The 20,047-nt window shown below is 48.9% G+C and overlaps 2 protein-coding genes across 3 annotated transcripts in view; one reads left to right on the top strand and one right to left on the bottom strand.

The window, feature by feature from the left end:
• The window catches only part of PRELID3A (PRELI domain containing 3A), a 40,569-nt gene extending 39,884 nt beyond the window's left edge, over nucleotides 1-685 (bottom strand). Inside the window, exon 1 of the mRNA XM_052660246.1 lies at nucleotides 632-685. The gene's annotated coding sequence lies outside the window, so the exon portion shown is untranslated. The remainder of the gene's footprint in view (nucleotides 1-631) is intronic.
• A 289-nt stretch (nucleotides 686-974) lies between these two features.
• Nucleotides 975-19,126, top strand: AFG3L2 (AFG3 like matrix AAA peptidase subunit 2). 2 transcript variants are annotated; one of them, XM_052660243.1, is made up of 17 exons: nucleotides 977-1,129; nucleotides 4,995-5,094; nucleotides 5,480-5,557; nucleotides 5,860-5,966; nucleotides 6,097-6,249; nucleotides 8,262-8,336; nucleotides 9,329-9,453; nucleotides 11,120-11,393; nucleotides 12,560-12,697; nucleotides 13,160-13,313; nucleotides 13,614-13,721; nucleotides 13,822-13,947; nucleotides 14,491-14,601; nucleotides 15,017-15,132; nucleotides 15,507-15,707; nucleotides 16,925-17,119; nucleotides 18,507-19,126. In XM_052660243.1, exons 1-17 carry the CDS (start codon nucleotides 1,013-1,015, stop codon nucleotides 18,744-18,746), a joined length of 2,418 nt encoding a protein of 805 aa, XP_052516203.1. In that variant the 5' UTR covers nucleotides 977-1,012; the 3' UTR covers nucleotides 18,747-19,126. The 2 variants fall into 2 exon arrangements, with proteins under 2 accessions (XP_052516204.1, XP_052516203.1); XM_052660244.1 differs by lacking the exons at nucleotides 16,925-17,119; nucleotides 18,507-19,126 and adding an exon at nucleotides 16,750-16,903 and having other exon boundaries at nucleotides 975-1,129.
• Nucleotides 19,127-20,047: the final 921 nt, after the last annotated feature.

Below are 20,047 nucleotides of genomic sequence, written 5' to 3'. Positions count from 1 at the left end.
CTCCAGAGGAACCTGATTTCCCTGCACTGCCTCGACTTTCACGCCGAGTATCGACTCACACCACGGTGGCACGTGTGACAGCCCTGTGGGAAAGCCTCGTGGGAAAGCCACAGATCCCTGTATCAACGCGACGGGAAGCCTGACACTGCTGCTACAGCTCGGGAGGAAAGCGGACGTGCATGTCCCCACTCGAGACGAGGACTGACTCCCCTGTGGAGACTCCAGAAGTACCCCAAGATCCATGTCAGCACTGGAGAGGAATCCTCAGGTTCCGGCCTCGACTCCAAACGAGGTCTTAGGCCCCGGCACCGACTGGAGAGGAATCCCGAGAGGCCCCTCGCAACTCGCATGGAGACTGGCCTTTCCATCCGGGAAAGAACGCGCCCGCGTCCCCGCTCCCCGAAGCAGGGCCCTCACGACTTGACCCGCCACAGTCTCTCACGCCTCTTCCCTCGTTTCTTCCCCTCAGGCCCCATGGGCCTACCTCGCCCGGGCGCACAAGTTCCCCTCACTGGGGGAGCCTGACGGCCGCGCCGCTTCACCTGCTGTCGGCCGGGTATCTGACGGCACCGCCACTGACAAGGCCCCGCAGAACAGACGCTCAAGAAAAAGTATGTGACGAGGGACCTACCGAGAGAGGCGTCCGAAGGGTCGAAGATAGCCTCTGCCTGAGGGAAAGGTCCACTCCACGGGGCCTCAGCAGCGTAGGCTGGGCGCACCAACAGGTGCAGCGCCTCGGCGCGCCCCCGACCCGGCCCCGCCCCCTCCTGATAACGTGTACCCCTCAGCCCCGCCTCCGGTCCTGACTGGAGACGCTCCGGAGGCGGGGCCGGGGCCGAGGGCACGCCGCTGTGCGGCTGACGTCAGCGCGCTGGGGCGGGGCGAGGCGTGAGAAGACGCAGAGGAGCGTGGGGTCGCGGGCGGGCCGTCCCGTGGCCTCCGCTCCTGGTCCTCTTGGCCGTCCGGTGCCGCCCCCGCGTCCGCTCCCGGCCTGAGCGGCGCGCCGGCGGCCATGGCGCACCGCTGCTTGCTGCTGTGGGGCCGGGGCGCCTGCCGGCCCCGCGGGATGCCCCCGATGCTCGTGCATGGCGGCCGCGCGGGCTCCACCGAACGGCTCTACCTGCGGACGGTGAGTCCGGCACCCCCGGCCCGCTTCCGGCCCGTCACCGGGCGTCAAGGTCACGGGCCCTGCTCTCGATGTGGGTCCCCGGGGAGCGTGGAGACGGTTCTTGGGGGGGCGGGGCTACCCTGCGCCCGGGAGGCCTGCGGAGCGGAGAGCCCTGGGTGGGAGCCGGCGGCACGGGCTCAGGGGTGGGGCTGTCGTCTCCCGGTAGACACGGCACTAGTAGATGGAGTCGTTAACGGTGTCCCCCACCCCAACCCCCGAGGGGCGCTCCTCTGTCAGGGCCGGGATCCCGGAGCCGAAGTTGGCTGTACCCATGGCGGACCCTCCCAGCGCAGATGGAGCCCGCACAAAGCCCCGGCGGTGGTGGGCGAGCCCGAGGGTCAGCCCAGGAGGTGTTCTCAGATCTCCACGGAGAGGGCGTTCCTGACGTGTTCCTCGGAGCCCCCTTTCCTACCCGGCTGTCGGTCTTCGTCTCTCCTGCTCGGAATGGCCCTGCACGAGGCCTTTTTTCCGGTTTCTGCATTGCATCCGTTTCCTTGTCTTACTTGCTCGAATCCCTCCCTCTCTTGGCCTCTTGTGAGTACTGGACTCAGACCTGTAACAGGCAGGTAGGGATCTGCCCTGTGAATTTGCCGGGTTTTTGTCAGGACTCCTCTAAGAGGCCTTGCTTGGGAGTGAAACTCGAATGCCGAGGTGTGAGGAAGTCTGCTTGTGAAAGTGCGTGACACACATTCCCTGGTCCTGCCCTGAAGATCTGGGTGGGGACGCTGGAGCATTACTCTGGATTTTCCTCTAGATTTGTGCATCTGTTAAAAGTGTTCTCATAATGAGGTTCTGGGGAAAAGATTTCTGTGTGTGTTCTCAGGTATAATCCTCAAATGATTAAAACTGATGTTTCACAACTGAAAAATACTTCATCAAACATAAAACCTAATTTTCTAAGTGAGGTGCTCTATACTTAAGTTTTGCAAATTCATGTCTTTCATATGTACTATTTGAATGGGCTTAGATTAGAGAAAAAAAATTCATCGATGATTCTTTTGTGGAAAATAATCTTATCATTAAATGCAGTCAGAGGTTATTGCTAGAGGTATTCCTGCTCAACACAATTTGAAAAGATCCTAAAGGGGGCTTATTATTTGGCAAACTAATAATATTTTTTTATACTGTGTACCCAGTTCTGTACTTCATTGTCACACAAAGACTTGCTTAGTATGATCATAGTAATATTCTGAAAGCTGCTTACTCTTAAATGGCTTTCAGAATAATTGGAAGTAATTTAAATGTGAGTATTGCCACACAGTTTTCAAAGTACTTTTCCATGTCTTATTACTTTTGATTCTCACAGTAGTATCCTGGGGCACTGATCTTCTCCCATTGTAGATGTGTGACTTTCAGGCCCTCAGTATCGTCAGATGTATTGAAGAGCATCATGCAAAAAATCAGATTTCCAGCTTTACCAAAATTGAAAGTTCTAACACCATTTGCCTGATGAACTCTGGGTCCTTCAAGTCCCAGGCTAGGTGTCACTTCCCTGTGACATCCCTGGCTCCCTTACACGTGACCCCTTCCTTCTCTGTGCCACCTCTCCACCTTCATACTGAAGGGTTTGTATTGTTGCATGTATGGTACCTTTCTGTCTTTTCTGAGTTTCTTCTGGGCAGCACTGCTTCTGGTCCCCTGGTGGACTCCCCGCTGCTTGGCAGTACCAGGCCTGGAGCAGAAGCTCTGACTTGTTGGCCTGTCCAGCGTGGATATCAGGTCATTTCAATCCATACCCTTAATGGATTTGGCATTGAGAAATATTTATTCACATACAACACACTCTTATCCATTATCAATGGTTATTTCTTAGGCCAAGTATTCTCAGCCATCAGGGAGGGCCCAACACAACAGAAGCTCCAGGTTCTCTCAGACCAGCATTGCTGTCAACCAAGAACAGTGTCAGTGTTTCTGTCCTACTTTGCAAGTAATTGTGTGTTGGAGTTAAGTCAGCTCATTCTTTTTTAATTGACATTTTCTAATTCAGATATCATAAAATCCACCGTTTTAAAGGGTACTGTTCTGTGGCTTCTCGTATATTCACAAGGCGGTGCAACCATCACTCACTATCTGTTGCCAGAACATTTAGAAGAAGCCCTATGACTGTTAGTGGTCACTCCCTGTTTCTCCCCAACTATTCCTCCAGCCCAGGCAACTGCTGACCTGTAGCCTCTATTATTGGCCTGTTTCAGATGTTTCATAAATATGGAATCATGTAATATGTGATCTTTTGTGTCTGGGTTTTTTAACTTAGCATAATGTTTTCAAGATTTGATGGTACCATCTATCTACTTCATTCCTTTTTTATGGCTGAATAAAATTCCGTTGTGTGCATATACCACATTTCCTCTGTTCATCATCAGTTGATGGACATTGGGTTGTTTCCATCTGGGGGCTATTATGCCAAATGATACTATAAACATTCAAGATTTTGAATGGACATATTTTCATTTCCTTGAATAGGAGTGAATTTGCTGGATCATGTGGCAACTTAACTCTTCATTTAACATTTTGGAGAATGCCAAACTTTTCCAAAGCGGCTGTACCCATCCCCTAAGCAGTGCATGAGGGCTCCAATTTCTGCCGATCCTCACAGGCACTTGATATTGTCTCTCTCTCTCTTTTTTTTTTTATTATAGCCACACTATCGGGTGTGAAGTGATTTTGTATGGTTTTGTGATATTTTATTTTTCTCATGAGACCATAAAGGAGGCAAATGAGGATGGGTCTAATGCAGATAAGCTTCACTTTAAACACTCTCACCTGTATGTAAAAGCTTGGCCTCTAAAAAAAAATGGTGGTGTGAACTTTTCAGTTTGCCAAAGGATAGGATCACTTGAACTTAACTGTCAGATTCAGCTATATCCCCTTCAATGTCTTTACACCTAAACATTTAATAAGGAGCTTGTTCAATTTGTTTACATTATACTGTAATAAACCTAGACAGGGCTTCCCTTGTGGCTCAGCTGGTAAAGAATCCGCATGCAGTGCAGGAGACCTGGGTTTGATCCCTGGGTTGGGGAGATCCCCTGGAGAAGGGAAAGGCTACCCACTCCAATATTCTGGCCTGGAGAATTCCATGGACAGCCTATGGAGTTGCAAAGAGTCAGACATGACTGAGCGACTTTCACTCACTCCTACCTAGGCAGCATTTACAGTTTTTAGCAAATATGTTACTTAAAGCAGAGATGTATCTGTACAGGGACTTAGCAGGATGACAGTGTATCAAAAAGCTTCAGCAAATGCTGCTAATATAAGGATTATCAGACATTGGACTATGGCTTCCTTGTCTGTGACTCGATGGACGTGAGTTTGAGTGAACTCCGGGAGTTGGTGATGGACAGGGAGGCCTGGCGTGCTGCAATTCATGAGGTCGCAAAGAGTTGGACACGACTGAGCGACTGAACCGAACCGAACCAAAAGTTAGTATTGTGCACACAAAAAGCATAGTTCTGTAATGTCGGATAAATGACCTTGCAGTATGATAGACCCTGCAGGTGGGGTGGCAGGTGTTCATGGCAGTTTTCTTTTTGAATGCTACACATCAAGGAAACAATGCCTGAGCCAATGTGTTGGTAGGGAATTGTACTTGGGCTGCAGCTCTTAATTAGCTGCCTAGGTTGGAGATGCTCTCATCTTCTGGGTGAGGTGCGTGTCTCCTAGTTCTCACTGGACTGGAGCAGCCCAGGACCGGACAACCTCATGCTCCCTTCAAGGGGGGCTGTTCTGTGCTAGTCCGTAATCACCTGTTTGAAGGGTAAAATGAAGCTCGCTTTAGACTCACCTTGATGTGACCTTCATCAAGCTTCTCTCTGTTATGTTGCAGCTTTATCAATATGCCACGACTCAGGCGAAAACCAGCAGGAATTCCCTTCTGACAGATGTGATTGCTGCTTATCAGAGACTCTGTTCTCGGCCTCCAAAAGGTAAGCACTCACATGTGACTGTGACAAGGGACATTCTTACACAGACTCACTCTTGGCCGTCCTCAGAAGGGCAGGTGCAGAGGTGTGGTTTCAGTTGATTCCTAACCACCCCACCTCCTCCCTGTCATGTGATCAAAGCCATGACATTATGTCACCTTCAGATGTGGCACCTTTGGCAGTAATGACCTGGGCAGGCCAGCAGGACTTCTCGGACCCCTCAGGGTTGTGGCTGTACCATCTAGACTGTGATTTACTCCTGCACAAGCAGTGCTATACGTCTGGCTTATTCTTTTTCATGAATCAGCTGTTTTAAAAACAAAGAACATACGTACACAAAACTTGATGAATTTTAGTTTGAAGATAATTTTTTTTCCTTTTCTAACAGGATTTGAAAAATACTTCCCCAATGGAAAAAATGGAAAAAAAACTAGTGAACCTAAAGAAGTTATGGGAGAAAAAAAAGGTACTGTTTCAAAAGATTATATTTAAACTTACTGTTTTCCCCTGGTTTATGATGTTGCTGATAGTTGTCACTGAACAAGGAACATCTTAGCTGAAGTCAGTTCTGAGCGCCCTGTGTGTGAAGTGCCTGGAGTGTCCCTGGGGCTCCCCCCTCTATCTTAGTCTCAGGCTTCCTCACAGCACTATGTTTAGTAACTGATCAATTGCCACAATGCATTTTGCAATGAGTTCATTAAACGACATTAATGGAAACATTGCTGAGAGATTCAGATGCTGCTATGGACACTCTCTGTCTGTGAACAGAACCCAGGCCAGCTGGTGCCCCGCGTCCTTCTGGAGGAGGAGTTGGTGGTGGTGGAAAACGAGGCGGCAAGAAAGATGATTCTCACTGGTGGTCCAGGTTCCAGAAGGTTCGGTTCGTGGCTCTGGCCCCTGCCCACCCCGGGAAAGGCTGAGTGGTGCTCACGGCCCTGAAACGGTTCACACCCTGCACAGCAGAGACTGCATTGTTTTGTCTCACTGGTCTGCTTCCTCACTCAGGGTGACATCCCATGGGATGACAAGGAATTCAGGATGTACTTTCTCTGGACCGCCCTATTTTGGGGAGGATTCCTGTTTTACTTCCTGTTCAAGAGCTCCGGGAGAGAAATCACGTGGAAGGACTTTGCCAACAACTATCTTTCCAAGGGAGTCGTAAGTATCGTGTGGGCCACAGGCAGCAGGGATCAAAGGGTGAGTTCAGCTTAGGCCAATAAAGTGATAAACAGCCAGCACATTGCCAGGCTTGTTCGTCATCAAGTCCCGTATTGTATGTTTCTAATGCTGGAAAGTATAGCAGCCAAGGAACCTGTGAGTTCTGACCCAGCAGTTTCCAGACTGACCACGAACCCCCTGTATCGCTTGCCTTGGAGATCCTAGTTCTGGCGCCCAGTCTACTCGGTCCTCTCCCTCCTGCCATCAGCTGCCTCTCTTCCCTCCCTGGCCAGCCCCTCTGGGTTCCAGCACGGCATCACCGCTGTGACCTCCTGCACTCCTGGAAGTGGGTGAATAAGTGAATCAGGTTTTACTGCAAGAGCAGACGGGCTCTGAGTGAGGCCCCAGGCAGGAGCTTTGCCTCTGGGCTGGGTCTTTGCCAGTTAGACCCTGTTTCGGCTCATTTAAGATGCAGTGGGCTATAAGACATGTTATTTTACACATTACATAGATTAAGTAGACTGCCAATGACACTTTGACATCTTGTCAGCTGTCACGTACATTCCGTGTCTGAGAGGTTAAAATATGGAAAATGTCCATCTTAGAAGTGAGGAAACAAAGTGATAGTAAGAGAAGCAGGATTTGGCCAACTCTGAGCCTCGGGGAAATGACTTAACCTCCCATTAGTGATTTTTTTTTTAATCCATGAAATGAATAAAATAAGGATATTAATACTTTAAAAATATAAAGAATCTAAAATTATTTTTAAAGATTGTCCAGTAAGGTGAGGACAGACAGAATGGAAACAGTCTTTCAGATTTTGAAGCAGGTGTCTCGCTCATGAAAGTGAGGCTCTCAGGTTTGTAATTCCCAGATGTCGTGGAGAGCCTGCACTCTGAGCAGTGATTTCTGTCCTCTGAATGTGGGGACAGGCCCCAGGGAGGGTTCTCTGTTGTCATGTCTTCTCCTGACCCGGTGGCTCTCTGCAGTTGGTCTGCTGTTGACACAGCAGGTTTATGGGGAACAAGAGTCCTCTAGTCAGTGCTTTCCAGACAGTGCGCCCCTGTTCTGGCTCTTCCTGGGGTCTCCCAGGCCCCCTCACTTTGTATCCTGGGCTGATACCTTCCAGACTCCCTGCCAGAGCAGATTTCACGGCAGCAGGGAGCAGGCACCCACCGAAGGAGCTCAGTTCCCAGCAGCCTGAGGCCTCAGGATGAGGTGTGCAAGTGACCAAAGAGTCCATAGAGTAGGAGGGTCCAGGGAAACCAGGTCAAACCATCTCAGACCTCAGAGGGGCAAAATTTAGGAAGTTTTGTAACAGCAAGTGAGGACATAGAGCAGTGGGAGCATTTTAGAGAACGTTTGGCAGGAGCATGAGTCGGAGAGTAGTGTGCAGCGTCCAGCAGGGCTGAGGGCAGTTGTGCCCTACAGCCCAGCCAGCTGTGTTCACCACAGACGCACATCCCAGGGAGTTCCGGGAGACAGTCCCAGGCATGATGCGTAGCAGCGTCCACAGTGGCATTGTTGTTGTTGTGGGAGTATTGGGAACAGTCTGAAGGTCTTTGAACAGAACGCATGAATAACTTGGGGTGTGCTTATAAAATGGGGGTCTGTGAAGAACTGACATGTCAGCGAGGAAAGGCCTTACAAATACAGTGATAGAAGAAAAAGTTGTAGAAAAACATATGCCAGATGAGACCATTTGTAAAGTTTAAAAACAGGCAGAAGTGAATGTCTGTTTAGGGTTAGGTCTTCGTGGCCCAGGACCAGGCCGTGCTTTGGGGTGGCCAGCACCAGTACACGGCAGCCACCCCTGGGTATGGGGCATGACTGGGGGCTTCAGCTGGTTTGTGATGTTTTGTTTCTCAAGCTGGAGGGGAAAACACAGGGTGTCTTTACATTATTCATCATTTTTCTTCGTGTGTCTGAAATATATGCATTTCAGATGAGCTTAGAAGAATGCCTCTAATCTTTCTGTAAATTTATGTTTGAATATTTCTTTAAAATTCCAGGTAGACAGACTGGAAGTTGTCAACAAGCGGTTTGTTCGAGTGACTTTTACACCAGGAAAAACTCCTGTTGATGGAGTAAGTGATGTTATTAAGTGATGTGAACTAGCTGTCAATTCAGTTCTTATATTTAAAACTGAAAAGCCAGCGTTCCCTCACTGGCTACGTCAGAGCCGGGCAGTAGAGCAGCTGTGATCTACACTAACAAGTGACAGTGTGACCCTTGTGTCCATCACATGTGCAAGAATTGGGTCAATGATTTGGGTTTGGTGATCACACTGGCTGTACCAATGAAGTAAACCAATGAAGTAAAACCTGGTTTTCAGTATTCCAGTATCTATGATTTTTCAAGACTGAGAACAATTGGTTAAGAAAGAAATGGTAAAATCTGAACTGCTTATGTCTTGAGACAGCTTTTGTCAAATCAGTTTAAGAAGTGTTCTGATCATATCTCTCCGAACTGTTTTGTGATATTAATTTCTATTTCTGTTCTTACTATTTAAAAATATATTTCTTGTCCAACCAGTTTGAGCTCTGTTCCAGAGACACCAGGTTGAGTTGAGGGGATTATTGGTGAGGAACAGGTGAGGTTCCTGGTGATTCCCAGCCCTTCTGGGCCAGAGCCCCAGGCCCACCCCCAGTCCTGGGCACCCTGCAATCTTCCAGCTCACCCAGGGCTGGAGCCCATCCTGACACTGAGGAGTATCATCACAGCTGCACCCTGGTGTGGGACCAGACAGCTCAGAAGTCCTGGGGAAAGGACGCTTGTTTGTTTATGAAAAGGGTTGTCTTTTCAAGTAGAGTTTTTGTTTTTCTGAGTTAGGATCATAGAGGAGTGCTGGAATTGTAGAAATGCTTATTGGCCAAGGGTTCTCACTGAGTAAAGCTTTGTCACTCTGGTTGTTAAAGACTGGTTGTTAAACCCGCCTTGCGTTAATCGTGATCTCATTGTTGGGTTTTTTAGTTTGTAAATTTGCAGTATTTCTGAAAAATTCTTAGGAAGTTAAACCCTTTGTTTCCTCTTCGTTCCCCTAACAAAATTAGGACATTTCGCTTTCCTGTCTTTACAGCAGTACGTCTGGTTCAACATTGGCAGTGTGGACACCTTTGAGCGGAACCTGGAGACTCTGCAGCAGGAACTGGGCATAGAAGGGGAGAACCGGGTCCCTGTGGTCTACATCGCCGAGAGTGACGGGTGAGCCTTGGGCAGTGGACTTGGGAGGCTGTCTTTGCGCCCAGGGCTGATGGTCTATTCTGTCACCAGGGGGCAGCACATCACACTTTGTATTCTCATCAGGCCTCTCAATCTGGCCTGAGTTCTTTGCAGCCATTAGTAACTTAACAGTTTTTGCTAGAGACTGGTTGGTTTTTTGCATGTTGATATTTATCTTGATTAAGCAGTGGAGTGGGGTCCATGTCCAATACACTGACCTTGAGTAGGATTTTAGCATAAAAAGCCCCTTTGTGTTTAAGAGCAGCATGCCCACCTTTTAACTGTCCTTTATGTTTAGATTTCACAGAATTTCCAGGCTTTTTAAGTAATGCTTCTTCCTCTTTGATCAGAGCTGCTTCTTCCCTTAGAGGTTATTTGTCTTTAGAAAGACCAGCTCTGGGCCTTGAAGAAGGGCTTGTTGATTTCAGGGGCTGCCTGTCTTTGGTTTTACTTGGGAATGTATGGCCTTTGAGTTCCGCCCACCAACGCCCAGGTGGATCTCAAGGCGGTGACCCATTTGCATTAAATGCAGAACACGTACCTTGATTAAGAGTTTGGGAGTGAAAGTAGAAATAAAGCTTGATTTTCTTCTACATGTAAAACAGCATGTTAACAGAGCTGATGGTCTTACTCAGCTCTGGGGACTCTCTTGAGTCATGGTTTGTGTAGCCCTACAATCTCCCTGAGGTATGTAGGTCCTGTCAGCTATCAAAGTTGTTTCACACTTGGAGTGATGTGTCCCTCAGTCCCTGAGGTTAACATACAGTTCTTTAACGTTGCAAGCTGGTGCTGAAACATTACGCAGAGTCTTATTGCGTGTTCTTTAAACCTTTACTGTCTGTGCATTGTTTTTTCTCTAGAAGTAAACCAAAGGTAAATTGTTCATGGCTCTTGCTTCCTGCTGTAGCAGCCTTTACAGTTTTGTAATAGATGAAAAATTAGAAAGCTAATTCTTATTTTATTCTTGTTTCATTTTTTTACCTAAACTATGTACCAGGTTTTGACCTAAATTTTGTAGGTTAAGTTAAACTAAATTGCTTTATGTTACCCAGTATACGTCTATGTCCACAGTTTCATGGAAATTAACTTAAGACAAATAGAAGGCAGAGACTGTAAATCATCTCTGAGCCACTCCCCAGAGTGGGTGAGGGTTGGTGGGCACTCTGCCCCCGGGCCTGTGTGAGCCTGCACAAGCCACCCCACCGTGCTGGGGAGCTCCCCACCGCTGCCTTTGCACAGATTAGATATTTAGAAGACATCCCTTCAGAAATAGTTGATCCATTCCAGTAAGAGGACTGGAATGTCTACCCAGGCTAATACCAGAATTGTATTAAAATTATTAAGTCAACGAATTTCTTTGAAACTCATATGTAGTGACAGTAGGTCATGGGTCTAGCCTGTGTGGTTCTTGAGTGGGAGTGACACAGCTGTGCAGAGGGTACGCATTAGGAGCAGGTCTTCCTTTGGTCTTACTTTCTGAGCATCTGCTTCAGTGACACTGATGCATGTAGACTCTCCTTGTGCCTCAGGTGAGGTGTTGGGGTACCTGGCTGCCCAGGTAGAGCGTGTGCATGTTCTGCCGAGGCAGGTCCCTGGCAGGGCAGTCTGAGCGGGTGCCCTTTGAGCTCTCGCTGTCATGTATCTGCAGCTCCTTCCTCTTGAGCATGCTGCCCACAGTGCTCATCATCGCCTTCCTGCTCTACACCATCCGGAGGGGCCCAGCTGGCATTGGCCGCACAGGCCGGGGCATGGGCGGACTCTTCAGTGTTGGAGAGACCACCGCCAAGGTCCTCAAGGATGAGATTGATGTGAAGTTCAAAGACGTGGCCGGCTGTGAGGAGGCCAAGCTGGAGATCATGGAATTTGTGAATTTCCTAAAAAATCCAAAGCAGTATCAAGACCTGGGAGCAAAAATCCCAAAGGTAAATGAACATTCAGAAGTCAGTTTTCAGCTTATTAACCCTAAATCCTTTGAAGTGTTTCTTGATCTCTGAGGTTATAATTTTTTGAAGTTTGATTACTTCCACAGTAGCTGCTCTTCTCTCCTTCCTCTATTGTAACCTGCTAGTCTCTGTTTAACTCTTGAGTCTTTACAGTCGACTGTCCCTTGTGAATGTGTCTCCTTGAAAATAGTGTATCTCTTCCCCCAAAGGTGTGTGTCCCCTCCCCTCGTTGTGCTGCTTTTTCCCCGCAGTGTGATTTGGCTGCTCTGTCTTAGCACTGTAGTCCCAGGCAGGCTGCCTCTGCTCTGGCCCTGCCGTCCCTCCCCCAGCAGCTTGAGTGGACGGTCTGCCTGGTCTGGCACTCACATTCCAGGCGAGGGGCTCCATAGAGTGCAGACCTCCCTGCTCTTGCCCTCTTCCACCACCACCTACTGCCGGACTCTGGCAGCCTTGCCCATCTCTGCTCCCAGGACCAGGCTCAGGCATTAAGTAATGAAGAGAAAATCTTTAAGGTTCTAAAAAACTCGTTAATAAAGTTACGTGAGGGAGTCTTCTAAAGGGAATCATCCCTTCCTTGATTTCATGTCCTGCCTTCATGGATGAAAGGTTACATTTTAGTTTTATAATTTGTTGTACTTAATTAGGTACGTGTTCACATCATACTCAAGCATCTCTATGACTTAAGCAGTTATAGTGTTTGAGCAAACATATTTTTCTTTTTAAGTTCATCATTGGTTATTAGATATTTACTTCATCTGTGAAATTTTAAAGGAAAGAAAATAAGCAAAATATAAACTGGAAGTATAATATTTGAAGTTAACCTCAGGTGGTTTTTTAGTATTGCTAGATTCCCAGCTTAAGTCACCCTTTATATACATTAGGTCTAAAAAGCAGCACTAAAAATCTTAAAAAGTAAGGGAAGTATTTCACATTCTTGCTAGGTTTTTTAAAACAAAGTAGTCTCTAATTATCTTTGCCTTTCTCTTTTTATTAAAAAGCATTTTATCTTTGTTTACATGTTTAAGAAATATTTAGGATATGTCACTAAAATTTATAGACAGATTATACCTTGAAATAATTTACGGATATGCAGTTTATTTTTCTGAAATTATAGTTCAGTATACTTTCCCTTTTTTTATCTGAAGGGTGCAATTCTCACCGGTCCTCCAGGCACTGGGAAGACACTGCTGGCTAAGGCCACGGCTGGAGAAGCCAACGTCCCTTTCATCACCGTTAGTGGGTCTGAGTTCTTGGAGATGTTTGTTGGTGTGGGCCCAGCTAGAGTAAGTCTCACCTCTCGCTGTGTTAACTCAGCAGGTCGGAAAGAGGGCACGGGACCCCTGCCACAGTGGGGTACCGCCCACCTTGGGGCAATGGCTGGGTGGGCTTGAGGGGTCAACGCCTTTGCTGTGTGCCTGCATGGCTGGGTCTGTGAGTGAGTGTTATAAAGTCCACAGCTCTACTCTGTTCCCTCTGAGTAGGACAGAGGTATGTAGCATCAGGTTGTTGGTGTTTGTGCTTCTTACACAACAATAATTGATGAGATTTTAGAAATACTTGCTCACCTTACATCAGTTTCACACCATTTGCCACATGACTTCCTTGCTGCTTGCACCATTTAACATCTGTGCTGTACCGTGCTGTACACAGATGGTCTTCCTGGGGGCAGGAAGCTTGGTGTCTGTTTTTATTAGGATAATACTACTCACTTGTTAAGTGACCCCAGCGCTTGCGCTTTCATCCAGGTCCGTGACTTATTCGCCCTTGCTCGGAAGAATGCCCCTTGCATCCTCTTCATCGATGAAATAGACGCGGTGGGAAGGAAGAGAGGCAGGGGCAACTTCGGCGGGCAGAGTGAGCAAGAGAACACGCTTAACCAGCTGCTTGTGGAGATGGACGGTGAGTGCTCCATCACCTGTGTCTATCCTGTACTTTCCAGTTGTTCTTCCTGTGTCTACAATGAGAGTCCTGTGCTGGTAATTTGTCTTTAAGTAGTTGATCATTAAATCTTTAGGTGTTAGATATGATGTTAAGGGCAAAATGAATAGTAGGAAAAATCATTTAAACTTATGACTTTAAAAACCACTAGATAATGGGAAAAAAGCAATGGTGTATCTGGTGCTCATACATTCTTGACAGGGACACGTTATTTTCCTCCTCACAGCATGTAACAGCAGTGATGCCTTTGTCTGTCTCCAGGATTCAACACAACAACCAATGTGGTCATCTTGGCGGGCACCAACCGACCGGATATCCTAGACCCAGCTCTCATGAGGCCAGGCCGCTTTGACAGGCAGATCTTCATTGGTGAGATGGCTTTCTTGCCCTGGATTTAGGCCAGTTCTCACGAGGAGAGGTTGCAGCTGTTTGATTATGAATTTTTCTTCCTTAAAAATAATTTATCAAGGACCGCCGGATATTAAGGGAAGAGCCTCTATTTTCAAAGTTCACCTCCGACCTCTGAAGCTGGATAGCGCCCTGGAAAAGGAGAAGCTGGCGAGGAAGCTCGCATCCTTGACCCCAGGGTTTTCAGGTGGGTGAGCTCTACCCTCAGTTCTGTCTACAGGACATGACCCTTCCTTTCTCGTTCCCTCTGTCCATCCTTACAGACTCAACATGAAGCAGGAGGGACCACCTGCAGCCTGAGAAGGGTGTATTCATGGGCACAGGTGCCTCAGTTCCAGGGGCCTGGCTACTTAAAAAATTTTTTTGAGCACATACATTGTGTTATGGCTTATTTGTGTTGCCATATACTTTGAGAAGTTAATTTACAGAGAACTAAGCATTAATTGGTGGGCACTTACAGAAGTTATTTTACAGAGAACTAAGCATTAATTGGTGGGCATTTTAAAGCACAGTCTTAGTTTGCTCTCATCATATGGTCTGTGGAGATAGATTACTGCCCATGGGTGTCTGTCCACTCCTGGTCCTTGTAGTGTGATTGAGGGGCCAGTTGTGCTGGGCAGGCCTGGGCGCTGGAACCTGCTGGTGGTGGGGACCTGGTCTGGTCCCTCTTCAGAACTGTGGCCAGTGAGCTCAGGTGTATCTGGTGGAGAACTGCTGTGTTCTTTCACAGGAGCTGATGTTGCCAACGTGTGCAATGAAGCAGCTTTGATTGCCGCAAGACACCTTTCAGATTCCATAAACCAGAAACACTTTGAACAAGCAATTGAACGAGTGATTGGCGGTAAGGCAGCTGGTAGACTGCACATCCAAGGGTTGATGGCGTGATTCTGAAGCCAGGGAGTATGTCCACCCAGGCCTGGAGCTCGCGGGCACCTTGGAGTGTCTGCACAGAGGCTTCCATGTCGGATGGATCTGAGACAGGCTGTAGTCAGGGAGAAGTATTCCCCTCAATTATAGCAGTCTAGTTGTTTTCTTTTAAAAAGCACTTGTAGCCTTCCTGTTTTCCAAAAATTTCATCGCATGAGTCTAATGTGCCCTGAGCGAGACATAGGTGGTGGATAAACAGTTGTAAAACCAGTTAGACTGGGAAGGCCTGTGATGTGTGTTCTTTGTGAGGCCCTGAGTGGTGGTGTGTGAGCCTCTGGTGATATCGTTGTCACTAAAGCACAGGCTTTATTTTCTGTTCTGTGTGTCAGGCTTAGAGAAGAAAACGCAGGTCCTACAGCCCGAGGAGAAGAAGACAGTGGCATACCACGAGGCAGGCCACGCAGTTGCCGGTTGGTACCTGGAGCACGCGGACCCTCTCTTGAAGGTGAGTGGCTGTGGGGGACGTAGTGGGGACATCTGACAGTGGCACTGAGGGGAGGTATCATGCATTGACGAGTTACAAAGTTTGGAAAGAAAAGTGTCTGGAAGCTGAAGGGATTCACTCCGGTGGGTCGAGTTGGCAGAGGATCCTGCTCGGCAGTGGCCCTACTGTCAGGCCTGGGAATTCGCGGATGGGTTTCATAAGAGACAGAAGCACTGTGTAGGAGTCACTTGGGGTGAGGTCATCCCAAGAGGAAGTGCTCTCCTGGACCAGCTGCCCGGCTGAGGCCCTGGGGTTGCCCGGCTGTGGTACTCTGCTCGCCAGTGAGTTTGTCGGCTCCAGCGGCCGGGTGCTCAGTGCTGCTGTTCCCTCGTCAGGTGTCCATCATCCCACGGGGCAAAGGGCTGGGCTACGCTCAGTACCTGCCTCGGGAGCAGTACCTCTACACCCGGGAGCAGCTCCTGGACCGCATGTGCATGACCCTGGGCGGCCGTGTGTCCGAGGAGATCTTCTTTGGCAGGATCACTACTGGTGCCCAGGACGACTTGCGCAAAGTGACCCAGAGTGCCTACGCCCAGGTGAGAGGACAAGTGCGCTGCCTCCTTGCTGCTGCACAGGCTCCGGAGCAGTCCTAAGGCTCTACTGGCCTGAGCTGACCAGGCAAGGGTTCCTCCTTCACAGAGGTTCAGTGTAAGGTGATCAAAACTTAGGAATAGAAACTTACATTTTGGTCACTTGGTATTTTGGATTTACTGAGAGTGTGTGAAGCATGTCTGCAGAGTTGTAAGTCTAGTTTCAAATCTGCAGGACCCTACGTGGACTCCACCTAAGCTGGGAGCAGTCACCCCACTCCCACCCCATTTGCCTCCATTCCCAGAAACAGTCAGGGTGCTCTCTTGGAGCTCAATGTCAGTGACTCTGGGAACTCAACTGTGATTTTTTTTTTTCCTGTGTTCTAGCATCCATCTAAGTTTTCCCGACTCTTGACTTCTGTTATTTCATATTTTCCTCACATTCCTAATTTTTGTTAGTCTTTTCTGAAGTTGGGTCACAGTTTTCATCTGTTTGTGGATGTCCCTGCATCCCGCTTTCCTTATCTTCATGAAGTTTGTTTTCCTGATCTTTTAGGAAGAAGGTGGATTAAGACAGTGTTTCTAGTTTCCTGGTTTTAGAGTATCTTTTTCTGCTGTTTCCATGAACTTTTGAAAAATGTGCTTCCTGCTTTCTGAGCTGTTGCTGCTCCCCTCTCTTACCCGCGCCTCCTATTTTCTAGTCAGTTTAGATTTTACTTCCAGACATTTCTTCTTAAGTTGGGGCTCTGTGTGGTTACTATGGGGGTCTCTTTACAGCCCAGCCAGGCCCCAGGGACTCAGGGAAAGTGCAGGCACCCCTCCCAGGTTCCTGGAGCAGCCCAGGTGACTCAGGAGGAGCCTTTGGGTGGCCGAAGTCGTGGCTTCCGTCTGTCACAGGCTCTGGCTCCTCCTTGCCTCCCCTCGTGCAGAGTGATCTCATGCACGTCTTGTGACTGCTGGGGTCTGTCTCCACCTGTTTGCTGCCTGTCTTGGTTGTAAATATTGTCTGCCCATTTCTGGTCTTGTCCCCACTGCCCCGTCTATGCAGAACACCTGGTCTACTTGGCCGACTCAAGGCTCCCATGTCATTTTGCCGGGTTGAAGAGTAGTTCTGCAATGAAGTATGTGCATTCAGTGTCCATGTTACCTTGTTGACATTTTATAAAACCCATGAGCCTGTGAGCAGAAACGGATGCCCTCCATGGCCACGCCTTCTTCTTCAGATTGTTCAGTTTGGCATGAACGAGAAAGTCGGGCAGATCTCCTTTGACCTCCCACGTCAGGGGGACATGGTGTTGGAAAAGCCTTACAGCGAGGCCACCGCTAGACTCATAGATGACGAAGTACGAATCCTTATCAATGATGCTTACAAGAGGACAGTGGCCCTCCTCACAGAGAAGAAAGCTGACGTGGAGAAGGTAGGTGCCGACTGTGGGAACACTCCTCTGCATGGTTTGCAGAGGCCATTGAGGGTGATTGGTTGGCTGATTTGCAGATGCTGCCATTCCCCCTGTGCCTGCTGATTCTGGTTCCTCCCTCCATCCTGATGCTCTGTTGGTGGGGATGATGGGGAGCAGAGGCGGGTGTGATCTTGGCCCCTGGCTCCTGGAAACTTGAACGCGGGATTAATGAGGTCTGCTTATAGTACCAGACATACAGCTGAATCTGCACTCACCTTGCCAGGTGCTTCCAGGTGCAGGCCTGCTGGCCTGATGGGGTTCCCCATTGCTTTTCCCCTCTGGAGCAAAGGAGATCTTAGTTGCCTAGCAGGGACTGAACCCGGGACCTCAGCATTGAGAGTTGAAGAGTCTGTGTCTCACAGAGTTAGAGACAAACATATGTAGATAAAACAACAGGACATCTGGGATTTTCTCTAAAATAATCCAGGGAGCAGGTGGAACAAAAGTGATTGTAAACAGTGGTTACATGGGGTTGCATGGGGTTAGTTATCCTTTTTTTCTATATGTTTTTGGTACATATTTGAAATGATCCATAATAAAGTTTAAAAAAAATTTAAAGACAGAAGAAAATTGCTTTATTGTTTGGAATCCTTAAAAACAGCATTTAACATAAACTACACATGTGGTGAGTTTCTAAGTTAGGAGTCAACTGAGGAACCAAGTCTACTACGAGGTCCATTTACAGTTTAACTGGCTTCGTTTCTTGGTGACAGAGGCTCTCATGTGAGCTGTTCCCTGCCTGCTGACACCATCGCTTATCTCCCCTCTTGTAGTCGGTGGGCCCCCTTTTTCTGTGGCCGTGTGTCCTGTCACATTTACAGTTCAGCCACACAGAGACCAGAGCTTCGAGACACATGTTTGTGTTTGTCTCTATTTTGTCAGCCTCCCTTTAAAATTCCCCATTTCTGTCCCTTCCTCGTCCCGACCCCTGCCACTGTCACTTCTTCCTGCAGCCTCCCCAGAGCTCCTTCTGCTCTGAGAGCCACAGGGAGCTCTTACCTCCTTTGGAAGTGGGTGGGGCCCAGGGACACAACTTCTTGCTCTTGCTCGGGGTTGTTTCTCCTCGATGTGTGCAGAGCTCCTTCCCCACCTTACCTCCCCAGCAGGGCACAGAGTCACACCACATTGCATGCCACCCTGCCCTTCCTGGGGATATCCTTCCAGAATTTTTATACTTATTAAAAGTTAGTGAGGGTGAAGATCTATTTTAATAAGATATTCTTATTGGAAGTTAGAGTGACATTCTCGAAGCCCTGTTTTGGAAGGGGGTTGGTTGTAAATAAAAGGTTAGCTTGGAGAGATGGCGCTGGGTGGCTGTATTTAATCGCAGGTGTTCATGTTCCAGGTTGCTCTGCTGTTGTTAGAAAAAGAAGTGTTAGATAAGAACGACATGGTGGAACTTCTGGGCCCCAGGCCATTTGCGGAGAAGTCTACCTACGAGGAGTTTGTGGAAGGCACCGGCAGCCTGGACGAGGACACCTCGCTCCCTGAGGGCCTGAAGGACTGGAACAGGGAGCGTGAGGGCTCGGAGGAGCCCGCGGGCGAGAAGGTGACCAGCCAGGTCCAGGGCGCCGGCCCTGCGTAGCTCCTGGTGCTGCACCCTCAGAGCCGCCCCAAGGGCACGGCGGGAAGGGGTGCTTCGTCCTTGGCCTCGGAGGTCACAGGGGCCGGAGTGCGTCCCCAGCCTCCAGTCTCCTGTGCCCTCACGTGGGGGTGTGCTCACCATCACCCGCCCTTCACTCCCACCTCCCTCAGAGTCTCCCTCTGTGATGGGCTATGAAATTAAAGAGTATTTCTACTTGATTTAATATTTTAAAGACGGAACCCAAGGTACATGCTGCTGTTCTGTGATGGAGTGGTTTTCTAGGAGAGCTGTGTAACATATTTAAAAATATGAATGTATTGTGTAAATACGGCTTCTTTATGTCACAAATAAAGTGTAAATGCTGTGTTTTTCCTTCTGAACACGCGAGGGTCACTGGTGCTGCTTAGGAGACATCCCTTCAGACAACACAATGAAAAGGAACTGAACGACATCCACGTTTAGTCTCAGACTGGTGGTTCTCTTCCACTCCGACGAGACTCTCAGTGACGCCTCAACCTGTCCGCCCTGAAGGGTGAACTCGGTGTGAGCTGTGTGATGGCATCAGGGCACACACTCACTCAGCCAGTCACGACCCAGCCTCGGTCCCCCATGTGCGTCTCCAGTAGACATGTGACCACGACAGCGGGCTGAACAGTGGAGAGCGTGGCCCCTGGGCTGGAGAGCCCTATGTCTTCCTGAGGTCACTTTTGCTGTTAGAAGGGGTGACGTGCTGCTGCGTCACCAGAGAAATCAGGGCTGCAGGGTCACAAACAGGTCAGAACCAGACGGAGCCCCAGGAGGACGTCGGTCTCCAGTGCCTTCTCTGGACTTAGGAGACCACCCACATCTTTTATGTTTTTATTCTTAGCAGCTTCCTTTCGTGCTGTCCTGACTTGGTTGTGTGTTCTTAATGCAGGGGAATGCATTGCGGGGCTACTTGTCCGACCTCAGGCACTCGGGCATCCCTGGAGGGTACTGGACCAATGGGGTAGCCCAGGCAGCCCCCTTGTCCTGGGATGGTTCTCCAAGACTCTGGCTCACCAGACCAGAGCAGCACCAGCAGCATCCTGGAGCCAGGGCTGCAGGTACCGACCACAGGCCCTATTCTCAGGGATGACGAGGTGCTCCTTGAGCAGAGCCTGTGGACCAGGAGAGGGCCCTGTGGGTAGAGGGGCCAGTGGGTGCCGTCAAGGCTGAGCTCCCAGGTGGTGCAAAGTGTGAATCTGGGCTATGCATGATGCCCTTCAGGAAGGACTACTTCTCCCCGGCATTGTACGGATTATGAGCGAGTCAGGGCCTGG

This window comes from Budorcas taxicolor, chromosome 22 (genome assembly GCF_023091745.1).
Source record: "Budorcas taxicolor isolate Tak-1 chromosome 22, Takin1.1, whole genome shotgun sequence".
NCBI classification, from domain to species: domain Eukaryota; kingdom Metazoa; phylum Chordata; class Mammalia; order Artiodactyla; family Bovidae; genus Budorcas; species Budorcas taxicolor.
Note: the sequence above shows the minus strand (reverse complement) of the source record. Positions and strands in the feature narration are given on the sequence as shown.